Raw genomic sequence first — 19,714 nt, 5'->3', positions numbered from 1 at the left:
GCCACCATCATTTTTTACCTTGTATACTGACTCGGTAGTTATTAACCGATTGGTCAAAGAGATCAACACCGCCCATTGAAGCATTGTATGATGAGAAAAGTTTTGGTTGGGGTACATCATTTTCGTTTGACAGCAGCACACCAACGATTCACTTTTGAAAGTGGTTCAATACTATCGTAATTTGATGCCATTGTAACCACATTGTTGTTCTTCCATTTTACAAAAAGTAGTAGACTTGTTTTGTCAAAGCGATATTCGAAATATCCACGATTCTTCATTACAGCGGAAGGTGACAAAGGACATTTTTTTATATGATTTTCTCTTGCTGTGCCTGTTGCCCTAAAGACCTTCTCTTTTAAAGTTACCATCAAATTGTAACTAGTAAAATAATTGTCAAAAAATACTTCGTGGTCAGTAGGCATATCAACGACATCAAGCATTTTTAGAATAACTTGTGATCCTAAAGGCAACGCCGCGACTTTTGATTTATTCACTGATGCTCCACAACATGTGTCAAAATTGTAGCAATAACCAGTTAAACTACAAAGCATCCAGTCCTTGTACCTAAATCTTTCTGGCTTTCCCCTTATGAACTGTTTAGATGAGTGATGCCCAAAATACTTTATCATCGCTTTATCAATTGATAAGTCTTTGTGAAATACGCCAAATTGTTGAAATTTTTTATTTATTTTGTTCATGAGAGGCCTCACTTTATACATTTTGTCCCTTGTATCAATTTGCGAATTATCTGCCAAATGTAGGTATTTTTTAATATTTGCGACACGGTTCCTTGAAATTGCATTAGTCACGAGGGGAACCTGAAGATCCTCATCTAAACACCAATAGTTGCGCTCTCGTGGCAATCTATGGTATCCAGTAAAAAGTAAAATAGCCAGAAAAATACCTTTATCTCTTCCTGCGTTACATGAAATTGATGATTATTATTTTGAGCGGCATATAAATTTGTCTGCTGTGTAAAATATTCAATAATTTCATTGTCTAAAAATTTCTCAAATATTTCTATAAGGAGATTTACCTCGGATTTGTTCTTTCATATTATTCAGACTACCCTCGTAACCTTTTGTAGATGTCATACTAATATCAGTAATTTCTTCCGTCCAGTCAGATTTCCTGGTTTTATTTTGACCCTTCAGTAAATTTTCTCTTCTAATGGCAAGAGGAAGATTGGCTTCTTCGTCGATATCAGAGTCATCACTCATGTAATGAACCTCTATTTCTCCGGGAACGTCATTCGTAAAGCTTTGAGCCTGAAGATCATCCTCATCTATGTCCTCATTGTCAGTTTGATAGTCAGTTTCAGAAGGAATAACTACCACCGATACATATTTATAAGTGGAACTCGCTAGGTCATCTGAAGCTAAAGCAAGAAGAGTTCTATAACGTTTTCCATAAAACTTAATGGGACTAATAGGCGGCAATTTTTGAAAATCCATTCCAATACCAATATTGAACCTGATAAAATATAAAACCTGATGAATAAAAAACCAAATAATCATTTTGATCTCATACAAACCCACTGTACTCAGATGAGCACAGGTCTATTTTGTAACATAAAACAACAATAATAAAAAAAATCTTATACTGAATAAATAAACATTACTAGTACTTACCCTTACAACAATAAAAGTTAAAAAAATGATAAATAGTATCAAAATCACAAAATAACAAACACTTCTATGATCCAATTCTTCTTCTTCTTCTTTTTGGCTTTTATTCTTCTGAATAATCAGCCAGTACATTTGTTTTGTTAATTTTTGGGCCACTGTCGTGAGTCTGAGAATATCTCATGCCCTATTATCAATTATCATTGACACAGTGTGACCAACTGTAGCGGAATTCCGCTACGCATAGCGGAATTTACGTCTATGAGTGACGTAGCGGCGACAGAATAAAATTAAGCAAAACGTAACGGCATTTTAAAACTCAAACCTAAAAATGTCAATCTGTTTACTTTTTACTCTTATTCTAGTACAATTCCACAATTGATAAGAAAGGTGTCTATTTTGAGAATGTAGTTCTAAAGACATCTGAAAGGCAGCACCACTGTCCAAGTAGAAAAGGTTTCTATTCTGTACATTCAATAAAAACAGGTGGTATCTGCTATTTCTTTGCTTTCATATTGAGTGAATAGAGGGCGCTTGTGAAATTAATATTTTTAATTTAATTAGGGGATATACCAATTTAAATAATTATATGTACTTGGTAATTCCCCGAAATACCAGAAAAAATCCCTAATTACACATCGCCTTTTCCCAACATCCAATTTTTGATTAATTGCAGTTGTTAGTGGCTGTTTCAGTTTCGTTTCGGTGTGTATGTATGGTTAATTTTTTGTGAGATCGATTTTTATTATTGATTTACTTTTGATTTTTTTCTCCTTCTGAAGAGGTAAGTAAACAATGATAATACATGTAATATAAATCTCTATATATTACATTAATTACAGTGAACAAGAATGTCCGATTCGGGAGAGAGTGGCCCTTCAACATCAACCCCTGTTAAAAAAAGAGCTTCTAGACAAGAGCTCTCTCGCGATGAAAAAAAAAGTAGAAAACAATTGTTTTCTAAGCAGTGGCTAGAAGACGAGAAATTTAAAGGATGGCTTCTGTCTACCGAAGATGCAGCTAAAGCAAAGTGTAAATGCTGTAATTTGTTACTAGGAACTAAAAGAAGTGATTTATTAAAGCATCAGCAAAGTCAAAGGCATCAGAAAAATGTGACAGCTTTACAAGGTACTATGTCCTTAACAGATATATTTAAGCCACGTAAAGATTATAAAAAAGAAAATACGGTAGATATAAGATTTGCTTTACTTGTTGTATCACATAACTTTAGTTTTAGGTCTATTGATCACATAACAGAAATATCAAAATTAAATTTCACCGACTCTGACATAGCAAAAAATTTAAAACTGAAACGTACAAAATGCACTAACATTGTTAAAAATGTACTTTCATCTACAATTAAAGAGGAATTGTGTCAAGAATTAAAAGAAAACAATTTTTCGATACTTGTAGATGAAAGCACAGATATTAGTAATACTAGACTGCTATGTATACTGATTAGATATGTTTATAATAATCAGCTAAAGACTGCACTATTAGATTTAATTCCTATAGGAGCTGATGAAGGAACAGCCAAAGGTTTATTTGGATTGTTTAAAAAAAGTTTAGAACATTTTAATTTGAAAATTGAGAACGTGGTTGGATATTGCTCAGACAATGCCAGTGTGATGATGGGCAATAAAGAATCATTTAAGAGTTACCTCTTAAATGAAAATCCACATATAGCAATAAATGGTTGCATATGCCATTCTGCACACCTAATTGCTACTATCGCAGTTCAAGAATTGCCCAGCAATATTGAACCATTGTTTCAAAATATATATAGTTATTTTTCTCGTAGCCCAAAAAGGCAATCTATCTTAGAAGAGTTCCAAAAGTTTATGAGAATATCACGATTAAAAATACTTGGTCCTAGCCAAACTAGGTGGTTAGCTCTATCAAATTGTGTTGACAGGTTGTTGAGTCAATGGGATGTTCTCATTGAAGTTTTTCGAGTTAGTGCATTCGAAGATAAAAATCCAGTGGCAAACATAATATTGACAGATATGCAAAATCCTTATATTAAAGCTTATCTTCTATTTTTAAAACATGTACTTCCTATATTTAACTCATTTAATGCCATGTTCCAATCTTCAAAAATTCTTGTACATAAGTTATATATAGAAAGTAGACGATTTGTCAAACTTTTATGCATTAATTTTATTCAACCTTCTTTTTACAATGAGGATGCCAAACTTGATTCTTTAAATGTTAACAATCCCCATGTACTACTTCCTATCAGCGACATAAATGTTGGACCAGGTACTATGGATCTCTTACAACATTGTACAGAAAATGATAATGAGCAGTTTAAGCTCAGATGCTTAAAATTTTATCAAAAGGCAGTTACTCAAGCTGTTAGACGATTTCCTATAAATGATAGATTTTATAAAAATTTATCATTTATAGTTCCGGAAAATGCTCTCTCATCACAAATAAAGCATGATCTTGATGAAATAGTCAAAAAGTTTGAAAACAAAATAGATCCTGCATTAGCAAATCATGAATATAATAACCTCAAAGTCTATTTTTCAGAAGAAGAAAAATCTAATTTATTAGTATATAAAAATGAAATAGAGTTTTGGATAAAAGTAAAAAAATTTAAAAATTTTAATGATGAATTTATTTTCAAAAATATAAGCACTCTGGCTCTAATCATCCTTGTTTTAACTCATGGAAATGCAGATGTAGAGAGAGTATTTTCTATGATGAGTGATATAAAATCTAATAAAAGAAATCGTCTATCAACTACCTTACTAAGTGATATCCTCAGAATTAAGCTAGAATTAGTAAATAAACAAAAATGTTGTATTACTTATCCAATAAGTGATGCACATTTAACAAAATTTAATCAATCCATGTATTATACATCTAGGAGTGAAAATGAATCTGATAACGAATTATCTGATTCAGAATAAATTTTTAATATTTTTATTTTTGTTGATAGCTTAGTCTTTTGTTCAGTTTTTATTACATCAGATATAGATTATTATATCAAATCAATTTTATTACTGTTGCTATTTTATTTGTAATATCAATGGAGTGTTTTAAAATGTACTTACTTTACTCAAATAAATAACTTTCATGTTTAACTTTCTTTTATTGTTTACTTTTACAAAATTAACGATTCAATAATCTGATTCAATAAACATTCTTACATTATCTATGTTTTTTTTTATTGAAAACTGCCAATTTACAAGCTAGTCTACATATACACGAGTATTAAGTATGTGGCTTTGTAGATGCTGCTGGTTCACCTCAATTTACAGTAGATCTTCGGGTCACTGTCTTTTGAGTTTTCTTTCTATTGCTGGTGGTTTGATCAGCTCTTTATGGTCGTTTGTCTTCCTTTTCTAAATTTTGTGGCTTGTGGATTTATGACATCTTTAATGAAAAAGTCTTCGTGTAGTGTCTGGTTGGATACATACTATCGAGCATTTGCCATAGTTTTCAGTGTTTTGAATTGGTTTCTCTGTATTATTTATATATTCGAGGGTTTGACAAATAATTCTGCTCCATAAGTCCACATTGGCCGAAGTATAATTTTGTAAATTAATAGTTTGTTTTCAAGTGTCAGCGGAGCTCCTACCAATGAGCCAATTCATTTAACTTGTTTTCAGATTAAGTAGTTGTCTTTTAACCTTAATATGGGCTTTCCATGTTAATTTTTGATCTAAGTGGATGCCCAAGTATTTCACTTCGTTTTTCGATGTGCCTTGTAGTGAAGGCAGTCTGCATGGATTTTCCATTTTTGTAAAATTAAAACAAACAGTGGGAAATTATCTACATGTAGAAAAATAATTTTGTTAAAGTAAACTAACCAAAACAAACGCACCTCCTTGGACAAGGATCTAGGTACACCCCAATAATATCTGCCGGAAAGCTTCGCGCATGCGCAGTTTGACATTTGGTGTTATGTTTGTGTAGTAAAAATTATGCGGAACACGGAACACGAACAGTAGAATAGAATACATAAATAATAACATAACCTTTCTTTTTGCTTCAAAGTTTATTTTTTTTAACTACTAGAATATGAATGTAATATCTATGATTGCATAAAAAATTATTGTTATATTAGTCAAGAAAGTAATGTAATGATAAAAGTTGTGTAACGACTAGTCCAAATCACGTTAATCCTGTGACCGGCCTGAAAATAGTGAAAAGCTTATCTTCAAAGTTTGGGGCAAAATAAAAATGGGACAGTGTGCGGTTTTAGTCGGGTAAAAAGGTGTTTGATAAGCGAAATGCAACATTTACAGGAATTAGTCTTTATACGAGCCAGAAATCTGACTAAAGCTTTTTTTTGAAGGACCTAGCAAGCACAATGAAAAGAACTAATTATTTTTTAAACTATCTAGAGAAAAAGCCACCTTTACTGACAATAATCAAAATATGATCTGTTGTGTTTATAGTGGTGAGACAAATTGTGATTTGCCAATATTCCTGTTTAACACTTGTGGGTATATTGATTTAATGTGCTAATGTAATATTTAAAAAGTACCAAGGTGTTTGATTCTACCCCTTTAAGTGAATGTGCCAATTTATTTTGTATCAAAATTAAAAAATATGTAAAACACATAATGTAAATTAAATTTATTTGACTTATTTTTGTTTTGATTTCTAGTGTAGGGTAAACTACACAATGTGATTGTTATAGATAAGAACTTATTAAGTACCCAATTCCTCTTAAATTGTTTTAATATAGTTTAAGTGTTATGGGGATTGCCCAATGCTTACAAACAGCACCTAGATTAGATTTTAATTGTAGCTTCATCATTTTGTATAATGTTTATTACTAAGTGTTGTTTACATGTACATGTATTTTTCAAAAAAATATTAGTTGAATAATCAAATATTTATTGCGAATTATATATACCCTAGAAAAAGGATGTAACTGCATTTTTTTAATGAGATTTCTCTTTGGTTTTTCTCAATACATATTTACTATTAAGTCACATTATGTATTTATCAGGCAACTTTTGCATTTTATATAAATTGTTGTTGGATATTTTTCAGCTCTTGGAGAAATTTTGTTACAAGTCACTTGAATTTTGTTTGAGATGCTCTATATTTGAATTAGTTTGGTATATTTGGTCTTTTAAAATCAATAAACAAAATTATGACTATTGATACTTTCAACAATTGTTTATCTAATAATTTCAAAGAGTGGTACAATATGGGGCCATTTTCTAACTTCGAATTGTATTTTCTGTTACTGATGACATACTTCATTAAAATTAAATTAAAAGTTTAATTCAACAAAGAAAATAAATATATTCATAATATGTTCATCCATAGAGTCTTTATATACAGTAAGTGTCTACATATACAGTCTTTTCTGTGAATGTGTTAAAAAATGAAATTTGGACTGATATCTTCAGAACTTAAAAATTACATGAAGTTACTAAGTACCCTTTTATACATGAACATGATGAAACTTTTGTTAAAGGTGAAATAAAAACACACTTTAGACTTCTTAAAATTTTATTAAAACAGATATGTACAAATTTATCCATTTCCACACCACAGTATTCTTTTGAGAACTGCTGTAGGATAAATGGCGCGTTAACTTTTTTATTATAGTGGGAAGTTTTGCCAGTAGCCCTATTATACCCACTGATTTTAAAAAGTATACCTATAGATCACAAGAAATGTTTTCTGTATATATATATATATATATATATATATATATATATATATATATATATATATATATATATATATATATATATATATAGCACAACTCTTGTCTTTTTTATCTCCAAATTGACCGAAAATATCCCATTCACTTACGAGTACACATTTTTTATATATATATGTTAATTATACCTACCTATATAATTGTCAATTTGGGTGTATTAATTGCATCGCTAAACTATCAATTTCATCAGCTGATGGTACTGAAAGTATTTTCTTCTTTTTCAGAACTTTCTTAGTTTTAAATAATCGTCTCTGAGGTTCTATATTTTTGTTACCTGGAGTAGTCATTGGAAGTGGGAATGATTTGCGCTGAGCTTGATTATTTCGAATTGCTTCTAAGGTTGGTTGTATAGGAGCAACTATTGTTTTAATGGCCTCAATTTCCTCCAGTGTTTTTGTGTTAAAAATAAGTTCCTGGATAGTTTGGGCAAGTTTTTTTTGTTCTTCAAAAACAACTTGTGATTCCTTTTTTTTGGTGCTCAGTGCCATAACAAGGTTTGTAGTTTCTTCTGATTGGTCAACTTCATTTACATCAATGATCATTTTATCTAAAAAGTGTCCTTACTATGTTATATGAATATGAGATTAGGTAAGTACAAAATGTTATTACAAAAAAAATAATAAGGTTTATTCTGCACTATTGTAAAAAAAAATGTAATAAAATTGTAAGTTTACCCACCTGATAAAACTTCTTTGACTTCTTTGCAAATATTTGTTGGGTTTTGCTGTATAAACTTGCATACTAAGTGAATATGTTTACACATATTCCACTTAATACTACAGTCTACACATGTACATGTATAACGGTGAATACACACACCACATTCACTACATTCAAGCTGGCATGTACATTCTGACTGTAACTCTTCCACAACATAAATTTCATTACTTGAAGCTGATGGCACTATCCAACCAACATCTATTGCATCAACTTTACCTATATCCAGCATTTCACTTGTTTTATGTCTTTGTCTTAATTCAGATAATTTAGTGCACACTTTCCCTTTATGAACTATGATAAGTCTTTCAAAAATTTTGTCTCGCACAAACTTTAATATTGCACTGATGGCTTTGTCTAATCTTTTAACATATTTTCCATTAAGATATATGTGTTTAATGGTCCTATGCATCCTCTCTATATGCATGTTAGTATTAAGACCACTAAAGAGTCTAAAGCAATATGCCCAATGTTCTGCTTTATTTAGATAATGTTGTTGAAAATAGTCAGCAAATTCTACAGATTCTGGGCTTCCTTGGCAAAACACCAAAAATTTTTGAATAAGGATATTAAAAGTGGCTATATCTCTTTCTTGCAATAACATTCTAAGCATTTGGTAAATGAGAATCTAAAAAATACGTGTTTTAAGTCATATTTAAGCACATTTAAGTATCTTTACCTTTTTTTCCTTATTAAGGACTTTTTGTAAATTTTTTCGCCAAGCCCTATCTACATGCCAAGAGCAATAAAGTCTAAAAGTAATATTAAAAACTTAATAAAAATTTTAAAACTACAAATTAAGTATACCTAAATTCAGCAGGATGCATCACTTGTAACCAAGCATTATAATAGGCTTCAGCCATATCTGACATGAAGACTCGAGGCTTAATTTTTTTCCCAATTTGTTGTTCAACACATGAAAAAAAGATTTTCATTATTTCAGCATCATTCCTATTAGAAATTAGAAATGCACTTGGATAGCCTTCTCTGAGATTATCAAGTACAAGTATTGTATGAAGCTCAAATCCATATCCATTTAGCCCATGGGTTCCATCCATACAAATACAATCATCACCAAACCTTAAAAAATAAATTATAAAGATGTAGGTAGAAGTACAGTTTACAAATATGTCAAGATACTTAAAAAAAAACAAACCTTAATAATAATTCCTTTTGTCCTTCAGTCATTATCATTAGCAAAAAATCTTCTTGCTTCAGTTGAGGGTACTCATTGGATAAACATTCTTGTGGCTTATAAAATAGAATGGATCCACTTACTTGAAGCTCATTTACCCAAGCATCAACGCTAATGGCATCATTTGCATGACGAATAGCAGATCTGTTTAGGTTAAATGCTTTTTCAATATTGTACAGGTCTTTGTTTGTAAGTAAATGGGTTCGCTCCAGTTGACAGTTAGTAACTGAATCCCGTACTTCATCTAATATAGACTGCAATGGTATTTTTGCAGCTATTTTGGATGCAATATTTTGACGATCTGATGTTGACAGAAAAAGATGCCCCATATCTTCTTGTAATTTATGTCCAACATGAGTATTACAAAATTGTACTGTACATTTAGTAGCCTCAACTGTCACACACATTTCAGCAGGGCAATACCCATTTATTTTGTTACTCCCTTGTGTTTTAAGAGATCTAATATTTTCCCCTCTTGTTCTAATATTTCCTGATCTATGGCATGTATATTTTATTTTTTTGCAGTTTATACTCTTCTTAAAACCATGCATATTTACAAATGAGGAGAAAGTTTGCTTTTCAGTAGTCATTTTCCACTCCTGAAATTTATCGAATGTTTGAAATATAAGTGTTTCACTAGCAACAGTCAAGGAATGATCTGTTTGGTAATGGGTAATCAGATATTTTGAGGATGGTCCTGTAAATTGACACAATGGACACTTTAGTTCCTTTTTCATTACTGCATGCTGTGATCTTTGGTGGATAATTAATTTTTTAAACATGTCAAACTCAGCATTACATTGTTTGCAATTAAATTTTTTCTTAGCAGGAACTAAGTCTTGCAATTTCTCTAAAAATTAAACAAAATAAGTAAGTAAGTAGGACAGGTAGATAATAAGGTAGTTTAATGGCCTGACACACTGCAACCTTTACAGATCTATTGGGAACTGTTTAGCCTGTCTCTGTCTTGGCATATTTCTCCACCACTCAAGAGACTTGTAATTAAGTAGGAGTATATAGCAAAAAAAATTTGTATTCTACCTGCATGTTTTTGTTGTATATGCATTCTTAAACTACCAAGCTTTACAAATGTAGCCCTACATTCTTCGCATATAAAAGTCCCATGTCCACCTTTAACCTTTGGCGCCAATATATCAATTTTTTCTAAAAGAATATATAACTTGTAAAAACTTTACTGTCTAATTATGTCAGGTTTGGCCCTGTGTTCTTACCAAGAAAAGAAATTTGCCACTTACCTGGATGCTTTCTTTTTACATGCGCCCTTAAATTGGACGCTTTGGAAAAGCTCACGTTGCATTCAGCACAATGTACCATTTTGCAGAGTTCAAAATCCTAATCCCAATGTCCAATGCCTTACTTATATTAATAAATAATATGAAAAACAACAAAAAACTGAAATCTCTAAAGACCTACTCCAAAAATAAATGAATTTAAATTTGAATTTGACATTTGACACAAAAAATTCGCACAGAAAATCTTGACACCAAATCCTTAAAGTGCGCTTGCGCGAAGCTTTCCGGCAATATTACTGGGGTGTACCTAGATCCTTGTCCTCCACGGTTCATATTGACATTGACAGACAACAGACGTTGACATTGACAGTTGGCTTTGAAGTTGACGCGTAGCGGAATTTTACTATCCATGTAGCGACATTTCACAAATTTTAGTTGGTCACACTATAGACATTTTTTTTCTACAAATCTACATTTTATTTATGTTTTCTATTTTCTTATCGTTGGTTTAAATGTTAATATTGGATAGGTTATTATTAAGGTTATAATTTTATATGGTTGATCTGTAGGAATCTGATAAGAATTTTGATAATTTTAGGGTTAATCTCGCATAGAAGCATTGGTATGTTAATTGGGGTTTTAATATTAATTTTGATCAGCTCCTGATAGACATCATAATCTTTTATTTTGTTTATTGGGCATTCCCAAAACATGTGTTCTAGTGTATCCATTTGCCCACATTCACAGTATGGGTTATCGCGAATGTTGATTTTATATAAATGTACTCCTGTCAGGCAATGACCACTCCTCATTCTAATAATGGTAGTAATATGCCGCCTATCTATGTATGGGATTGTGTCAAACCATGGTTTATTAGGAAAAAAATTTTGTATGTTGTTATACCACTTGCCTTTATATTGAAAAGAATTTAACCAATTATTTTGATGCATAGAACATATTTTATTTTTTAATAATGGCATGATATCCAAGTTACTTAATCGAATTTTAGCAGGAATATTTAATTCAGCCCCAATCTTTGCCAGTTTGTCAGCTATTTCATTTCCCTTGATATCATTATGTCCAGGAAACATAATCTAATATCTTTTCCATATTTATTTAAATAGTATAGTTTCTTTTTAACTTGCAAGACTCTGTAATCTTTTGTTGCAGTTATCATATTGTTATTAATGTTGTCTATAGCGCTCTTTGAGTCCGTAAATATTATAGCTTTATCAAAACTTTTTTCCTCACAAATCATTAGACCCTTTTGAATAGCTATTATTTCTGCTGTACAGATATTAATAAGTGAAGGAATTTTTTCAGAAAAGGAATAATTTATACTAGGTATGTGTATTCCTATGCCCGTTTTGGCTTCCTCAAGGTTTTGATTTTTTTGTTTTTTTGAAGCATCTGTAAATATTTGTATGTAATTATAGTAATACGAATTTACAAAATTGTAATATTCCCAAAGGTTATGGGAACTATTTTTTTTTAATAATGTTTTTATAATTGGTATATTATAAGTGTAGATATCATATTCATTTGAGTAGCAGGCTGGTATGTCACTTGTGTTCATTGATGGTAAAAACTTTTTAACTTCTGTTAGAGCGTCAATCAAATATGTTGGATTTTTTCCCTTCCAATATCCTTGTTGATAACCATGATATTTTTTTAAGTCTAGAAGCATATTTAATAATGAGTGATTTGGAGTTGTGCTAATCTTTGCTATGTATTTCGTGGCAATCCATTTAAATCTATGGTGTAGATCGATAGTTGCACTTTCTGCTAAAATGACATTAGTGGGAGTAGATTTCATCATCCCATGTGTTGTTCTCAAAGCTTGGAATTGTATTCGGTTTAATTTCATAAAATTTTGTTGAGAGAAGTTATTAATTATACTAGCGCCATAATCTAATTGTGATTGTATCAAGCCATTATATATTAATTTTAGTGTTCTTGGGTCTGATCCCCACCATACTCTACAAAGAGCACGTATTATATTAATGCCCTTTTGGGCTTTATTAATCATGTTATCTATTTGGTCTGACCAATTTAGATTGTGCTTAAATATTATACCTAAATATTTTTTCGACAGAACATTAGGGATTATATAGTCATTAATTTTTATATCTGGTGGATTACTAATAGGACGGTTCATTTTAAACCACAAAGTCTCGCATTTTGATGAGGATAGTTTAAGATTATGTGTATCAAACCATTTGGATAATTCATATAAGATAAAGTTTACCTGATTTGCTATATGGTTAAAATTACTACCTTTTGTTAAGATAATTAGATCATCTGCATATGACAGAAGTACACAATTTTCAGGTATTATTGTGTATATATTTTTAAGATAAATATTGAATAATATTGGGCTTAAAGGTGAGCCTTGTATTAGACCTTGTGTAGTATGCGATGGTCCAACCATTTCGTGATAATGATTTTTAACATATAGAGTCCTATTGTTTAAGAATTGAAATATAAGGTTATTGATGTCTACTGGAATATGAAGATTATTAAGAAGTCTGTATAGTATGTAAATATTCACATGATCGAAAGCTGCTTTAATATCTAAGAAAGTAGCATTTACATATTGGTTTTGTGAGAAAGCCAATTGAACATAAGTATTTAAATAATTTAAATTATCGTTAACTCCCATACCTTTTCTAAATCCTACTTGAAATTGGCTAAATGTTTTTTGATTTTCCACGATCCAATCCAGCCTATTTTTAATCATTGATTCCAGTAGTTTTACTACACATGATGAAAGTCCCAGAGCTCTATAATTTTCTGCTCTTAAATTATAATTTTGAATTTTGTTGTTCTTAGGAATACTTATAATAATCTGAGTTTTCCACTCATTGGGAATCAGTTCACCTTCTTTAACCTTGTTGTATAAATTTAGTAGCCATATTAGCCCTATTTCAGGTAAATGTTTTAACATATTAAAGTTAATATTATCAAGGCCTGGTGATGTGTTTTTCTTTAAAAATAGACTATTTTTTAATTCCGTGAGATTGAATTCACTAGACAAGTGATCAATGGTCTGTAATTCAAAATCCGGTTCAATATTAGTTACTGAAAGGTTAGTTAATATTTCATAACTTATTTTTTCATTGGGAAGTTTATTGTTTGAAGGTTGAGAGAATGCATTTTTAAATTTTCTTATAGTTTGCCAAATAGAGCTGATGTCTACGTTTCTATTAATACTCCCGCAATATTCCATAAACTTTTGCTTCTTTATTGTTTTTAGAAGTCGTTTTGATTTAGCAATTATGTGTTTTGCATTGATATAATTACTAAGATTAAAATTATTTTTAAATTCCTTTAACGCTTCTTTTCTTTTATTTATTATTTCAGTGCATTCCTGGTCCCACCAAGGTACTCTTTTTTGATATTGCAGTTTTCTTATGCCTCTGCCTTGTTTATTTGGGATAGCAATTTCTACTGCTTGGTTAATTATACTTGTGAAGTGGTCATAGGATTGATTTTCTATATTTAAATGTTCTTCTATGTATTTACTATACTTGTTCCAATCAATTTCTCTAATGTTGTTTCTAAAATTTAAGTTTTTATTGGTTGTAATGCTTTTTCCTTCACTATAGTTAATTTTCATTAGAATGATTGTAGGAAAATGATCGCTACTACCACAATCTTTCAAGACATTCCATGTACATTGTATTGCTAGAGAGTCAGATACAAATGATAGATCTACAGGGCTGGATCCCTCTAGTGGGGTATAAATTCTAGTGCTTCTTCCATCATTTAAGTATATATAATTAAACTCGTCAAAGATTTTTAATAAAAGGTTACCATTTCTATTACTTACTTGACTACCCCAACATGGGTGATGTGCATTCAAGTCTCCCATAATGAGCACATTGTTCCAATTATTATATATATATTCAAAAAAATTATATGATAATTTATTTTTTGGGTTTGAGTAAATGTTTATAATTGTATATTTATCTATTTTGATAGCTATATATCTAAAGTTAGGGCTTTGCCATTTGGAGTCTAAATTAACCCTACTGTAAATTAGATTATTTTTAATGAGTGTGGCAATACCTCCTGCTCCATTTTCTATATCTTCCCTAATTACATCATAACCTTTGATTCGACATATTTGATGAGGTTTAAGTTTGGTTTCATTTAACATAATGATATCAGGAGAATGTTCTGTTATCAAGATATTCAGGTTGTAATTATTGGATTGAAAGCCATTCATGTTCCATTGCATCAAACTAATGTTTTTAAGTGAGTTGTTGGTATAACTCATAATTTGTTTTATTTTTTTAATAATATTTGTCCTGATCGTCTAGATCAGGAACTGATTTGTTGAGTTCTGAATATGTTAATATTAATTCTCTAATTTTAAATTGTTCTTCTTTATTCATATTTGTAAATTTTCTGTATAAATCATCTATTGTATTACAGTAATTTTGCGATGCACTAACAGGCGTTGATTTATTAAAATTATGTTTTAAATTGTTGTTATTAATACCAGATATAGATGGAGTGTCATTAATTTGAACTGTACTATTTAGTTGAGATAATCTACCATTTTGATTTATTAATTGCGATTCATGTATAGTTTTATCATATGAAATATTTCTTTTCTTTATTGTTCCCGTTGATTTGGCTGCAGAAACGTAACTCCTTTTAGAATTTATGCACTGGCTTGCTGTGGTTCTTCTTTGATTAATATTAATACTGTTGTTTTCTGTATTTTGTTTTGGTTTTATACTTGGGAAGTTAGCCGGATGGTATTGACTATCTTCTTTTCTATAGTCTTTACTTAAATAATTTTTTGGTGCTAGTTGTGCAGCTTCATAAAATGATAAGTTTTCATATGCCATTAACTTTTTAATTTCTGTTTGTCTGGTATATTCAGGACACTTTTTATTAACTGAGTTATGCTCAGGACTCTTACAATATATACACATCGTTAGGCATTTTGCCTCTAGATGTGACTCTAATTCACCCTCTTCCACCTGTTGTCCACAATTATGACATTTTGGTTTAGTTCTGCAAAGAGTCCTGGTATGACCATATATCAAACATTTATAACATTGTGTGACTCTCGACACATATGGAATAATGTTGAATTTAAGATAACTAATTTTTATTTCTCTTGGCAATATCTTACCATCAAAATTTATAAGTATTGTGCCTGTAGGAGCATATTCAACCGAGTTATCATCTTTAATAATTTTCCTGTTTAGTCTTTTGATGTCTATAACATCGAAGGGTGAGATTAATGATTTTTTGATTTGATCTTCGGTTAGTGACGGGTTAACATCTCTGATGATGCCCTTACATGTTATTTGATTATATGGAATATATATTTTATATTTATCTTTAAGATTGATAGGGTTATTAATAAAATTGTTAGCCGCTTCGCTGTTTGCGAAAGAAACACCAATTTTATTTATACCTTTGATTTTAACCTCCAAGATATCTTTTAAATTTAAATTGAAGAGGTCATTTGCTATTTGTAAATGATTATACTTGCCTATTTTGAATTTTTTCTCGATTCCTTCTACTACAACTAAGTATGGCCCTACAGCATTATTCTTGTATCTGTTGTCGCTTTGATTAAATTTATTTTTTTTCTCATTATCAGACTTATCATTTATTATTGTATTATTTTCATTATTCGAAATATCCATATTATCGTTTTCATTATTGATCGCTTGGAGATCAGGTGGCTTTTTCTTGCCGCCATGCGGTGACATATCAGTAGCTGATCAAAATTTTACTAATATAGAAAAAAATATGTAATGGAAAAGACTTACCAATGCTCTAGAAGAGTTATATAAAAGTAGATTAATTATCTCTATCTCTTAAGACTCTTGTCTGAAATTTCTTTAACCCAGCCAGTAAAAATTGTAGTATATTACGTTGTATATCGAAACTGTTGTTTCTACGCTGTAATTGTGAATTATTATATATTTAATTTTGCGATATACTCTCGTAAGTATAAAGACAACCAATATTTAAATTTACCGCTAGAAAGATTCAAACTTTTGACGTTTTGGTCCTATGATCCAATAATAATATGGAGGTTAGCTTATAATTACTGCGGCAAAAATTAGGAAGAAGAGCGCCACCTAGGGTATAATTTATAAAAATTTAGTAGAACACTTTAAATAGAATCGGACATATACATGGAGTATCATTTTTTTACCAGATGTGTCACTACTAGACCATTTTTGCTGCTGTACTTAGACGAGTGCAGTGGGACCAAATGGGTTAAGTGATAACTTACCATTGAAACCATTGTTTGAAGAAAAATTGAGACTCTTTGATATTTGAAATGAAGTGAACTGTTAATTGTTTTGGCTGACTGGCGATGACTAGTCAGAAACAACGTACTGAGATTTTGCCGAAACTTGAGATCCAACGGAGTTTATTGCTGATTTTGTTAAGAAGCAAAGGGAGATTGTTCAGGAAGTGAATAGTGAAAACCATTATTTTGTTTACCAAAAGTTTTAAGAGCTCCATTTCGCCTACTAAATTGTGTTAAGAAACCAAATACACATTTGGATTTATTTGCCTTTCCAATAAATTTTTGCTGTCCACCAAACTGAGCTACGTTTTGTTTTCGTTGTGAAACAAAAGTACCTACCTTGATTTGCAAACTTAGATTTGAAGATATTGAGAGCTTAATTTTGGTATTTTTAGTTTTTACTGTTTTGTTCAGAACTGCGTTTAGACGCACGGTTTTCCTACGTATGGAATCACTTTGTTGGTTTATTGAGACACAAATATTCTTGATTAGCAAAGTTATTTGATTTGGATATACCTAGGGGAAGGTGGTACACAGTGAGACTAAAAATGATTTGCGATTGAATTTTTTTAATCATCGATAAGAACTGACAGCTTCAGCAACAATGATTTTTGGTATTTTATATATCACTTTCATAAATATAAACGCCTGTATTATGTAACTTTAAAAACAACCTTGCACATGTATCAGTATTTATCACTCCTAGTACACATTGAGACATGTTACTGGTACACGGTGAGACACATAATATATTCCATAGTTCGATAGTAAAAATAAAAGAAATAATCATTACAACTTCGTAAAATACTTATATTTTTTCCAAGAAAAGAAGGTTAGTTACAAAGAATATCTTCCTGTCCATCTGTAAAAATTTTGCTCACCGAATAATTTGGTTGCATAATGATTGGTAAATTTTCAGGATTATACATTTTCTTCTACACATATCTCTTAAGGGTTTGTTTGACATCAAATTGTTGTGCGGTTTGTCTTAATGAACATATTCTATAAATGACAGCACTAACAGCATTCGACATCTGTTTAGCAGAAGCGTTGCTAATTTTTTATTTAAACTGTTTTTATCCAAACGGTATAGGAAAAGACCCAGACATTTTGTCAACGATCAAACGAAGAAAACTCGAATATTTGGATCACGTGATGAGAGGACATAAGTACGCATTACTTCAAAATATAATGCAAGGAAAAATAGAAGGAAAACGGCCGTAGAAGAATATCATGGCTGCGTAATTTGAGAGAGTGGTTTGGCTGTACCACTAATGAACTCTTTAGGTCAGCTGTAAACAAAGTCAGGATAGCCTTGATGATCTCCAATCTCCGACAGGAGTGGCACAAGAAGAAGAAGAATCCATAGTGCCCTATGACATCTCGTATGTAATTAAATGTTTATTAATAATAAAGACACTATGTAGTACCTTTTTGGTAGTCGCATTGTTTGTTTTTTCTGTTATATCCTTCCCTTTCATTTAAAGCATCACATGTTCCAATCGGATCAATAGCAATCGTCACGATCCGACGAACTATTCTCCCCCACCCCAAAACGCTCAAAAAAGAGCAAAATGAAGCTTAACATGTTATGAGATTTTACATGGGAAATGCAAAAAGTAATTTTATTTCATTTTACTTAATTTTATTTAATTTTTATTTACTTATAATTTAATTTTACGTAATTCTATTTAACTTGATTTAATTTTATTTAATTCTATTTACCTTTATTTAATTTTATTTAGTTTTAACTTTATTTTATTTTGGTAAAACGTTGACGTTTGTTAAACGTTATTTTATTTTTATAGTAAGTAAGTGTATATGTGTACCTTACCCAATGACGTAAAATAATTATATGTCATTGATCTTATCTTACAATTACAGTAACCTATATTTTTAGTAAGTTTGGAAAAAATTCATTACTATGAAGTAGTAGATGAAATTTCCGATTAAGAATATGAATTATCAATTTGTAAAATGAATTAGCAATAAATCGACCATATCGTTTCAAGAACAAAATACCCAGAGCATCCCTGAAGCCGAATTATGTGTTTGTCGTCTTTCTCACACTTACTCACTCACTCTCACACATATATTCTTTTATGTATAATTTATGTATAATGTTTAAAAAAGTTTTCAGGAGATAGTTCAGAATATAAGGCTTATTATTGGATAGTTTCACATTTTTTCACATTGGGTTTTTTAGGGATTGTTGAAAGTAGATCTAAACCACTACGGGGGTATTTTTCCACTCTGGTATATATTGTTGATCAAAGTCTTTTTACTGCATCTTTGTCCATGATTTTCAAAAATTCTGCGTGGACGTCGTCTAGCCTTGTGGCTTTTCCCTCCTTAATGCTGTTTATAGCAGCTTCTACTTCCGCTTCGAGAATAGGTGGTCCGGTATCATTTTTATTTTGAGTGATAGCGACACTCCTATTGTCTTCAAATGTTTTTGTCACATAATTCATCTATGTTGTTTTGATTTCTTCAATATCAAATATTGGATTTCCTCTGCGTGTCTGTTAAGTGTCCCGGCCTTTTTGATTTATAGAAACCTAATGCTTCTTTGATCTTTTTGTGGAGGTTGAACGAACCGTGTTTACGTTCTAATATCGTAATGTCTTTACATTGTTCTTTCAGAATCCTGTTTTTAGCTTCTCTGATAGCTTTTCTTATCTCTCTGTCTAGACGCTGATATGCGGCATAGTCTTTCCCCTTACATTTTCTTATTCTGTGCATCATCTGTAGTATACTGTCGGTATGTATGTACTAACTAAACTAACTAAATTAGTTCAATTTTAATTTAAATGGTTAACTTAATTCATCCTAAATACTGGTCCAGAATAGATACTGAAATATTATAAAGAATATTTTAATCAAGTAATTAATATAATAATCATATTCATTAAAAAAATTTAATTCATT

At 30.7% G+C, this 19,714-nt stretch overlaps 2 protein-coding genes across 2 annotated transcripts; one reads left to right on the top strand and one right to left on the bottom strand.

The window, feature by feature from the left end:
* Positions 1-2,324: 2,324 nt before the first annotated feature.
* LOC140437108 (protein FAM200A-like) lies at positions 2,325-4,705 on the top strand. Its single transcript, XM_072526431.1, has 2 exons — positions 2,325-2,409; positions 2,468-4,705. Exon 2 carries the CDS (start codon positions 2,477-2,479, stop codon positions 4,541-4,543), a length of 2,067 nt encoding a protein of 688 aa, XP_072382532.1. The 5' UTR covers positions 2,325-2,409; positions 2,468-2,476; the 3' UTR covers positions 4,544-4,705.
* Positions 4,706-7,459: 2,754 nt separating this feature from the next.
* On the bottom strand, positions 7,460-9,869 carry LOC140435948 (uncharacterized). The gene is made up of 5 exons (XM_072524659.1): positions 9,200-9,869; positions 8,851-9,123; positions 8,723-8,795; positions 8,005-8,671; positions 7,460-7,873 (listed from the first exon to the last, which is right to left on the bottom strand). Exons 1-5 carry the CDS (start codon positions 9,826-9,828, stop codon positions 7,470-7,472), a joined length of 2,046 nt encoding a protein of 681 aa, XP_072380760.1. The 5' UTR covers positions 9,829-9,869; the 3' UTR covers positions 7,460-7,469.
* Positions 9,870-19,714: the final 9,845 nt, after the last annotated feature.

Source organism: Diabrotica undecimpunctata, chromosome 3, assembly GCF_040954645.1.
Source record: "Diabrotica undecimpunctata isolate CICGRU chromosome 3, icDiaUnde3, whole genome shotgun sequence".
Taxonomy (NCBI): domain Eukaryota; kingdom Metazoa; phylum Arthropoda; class Insecta; order Coleoptera; family Chrysomelidae; genus Diabrotica; species Diabrotica undecimpunctata.
This window is presented reverse-complemented; position numbering and strand designations above follow the sequence as displayed.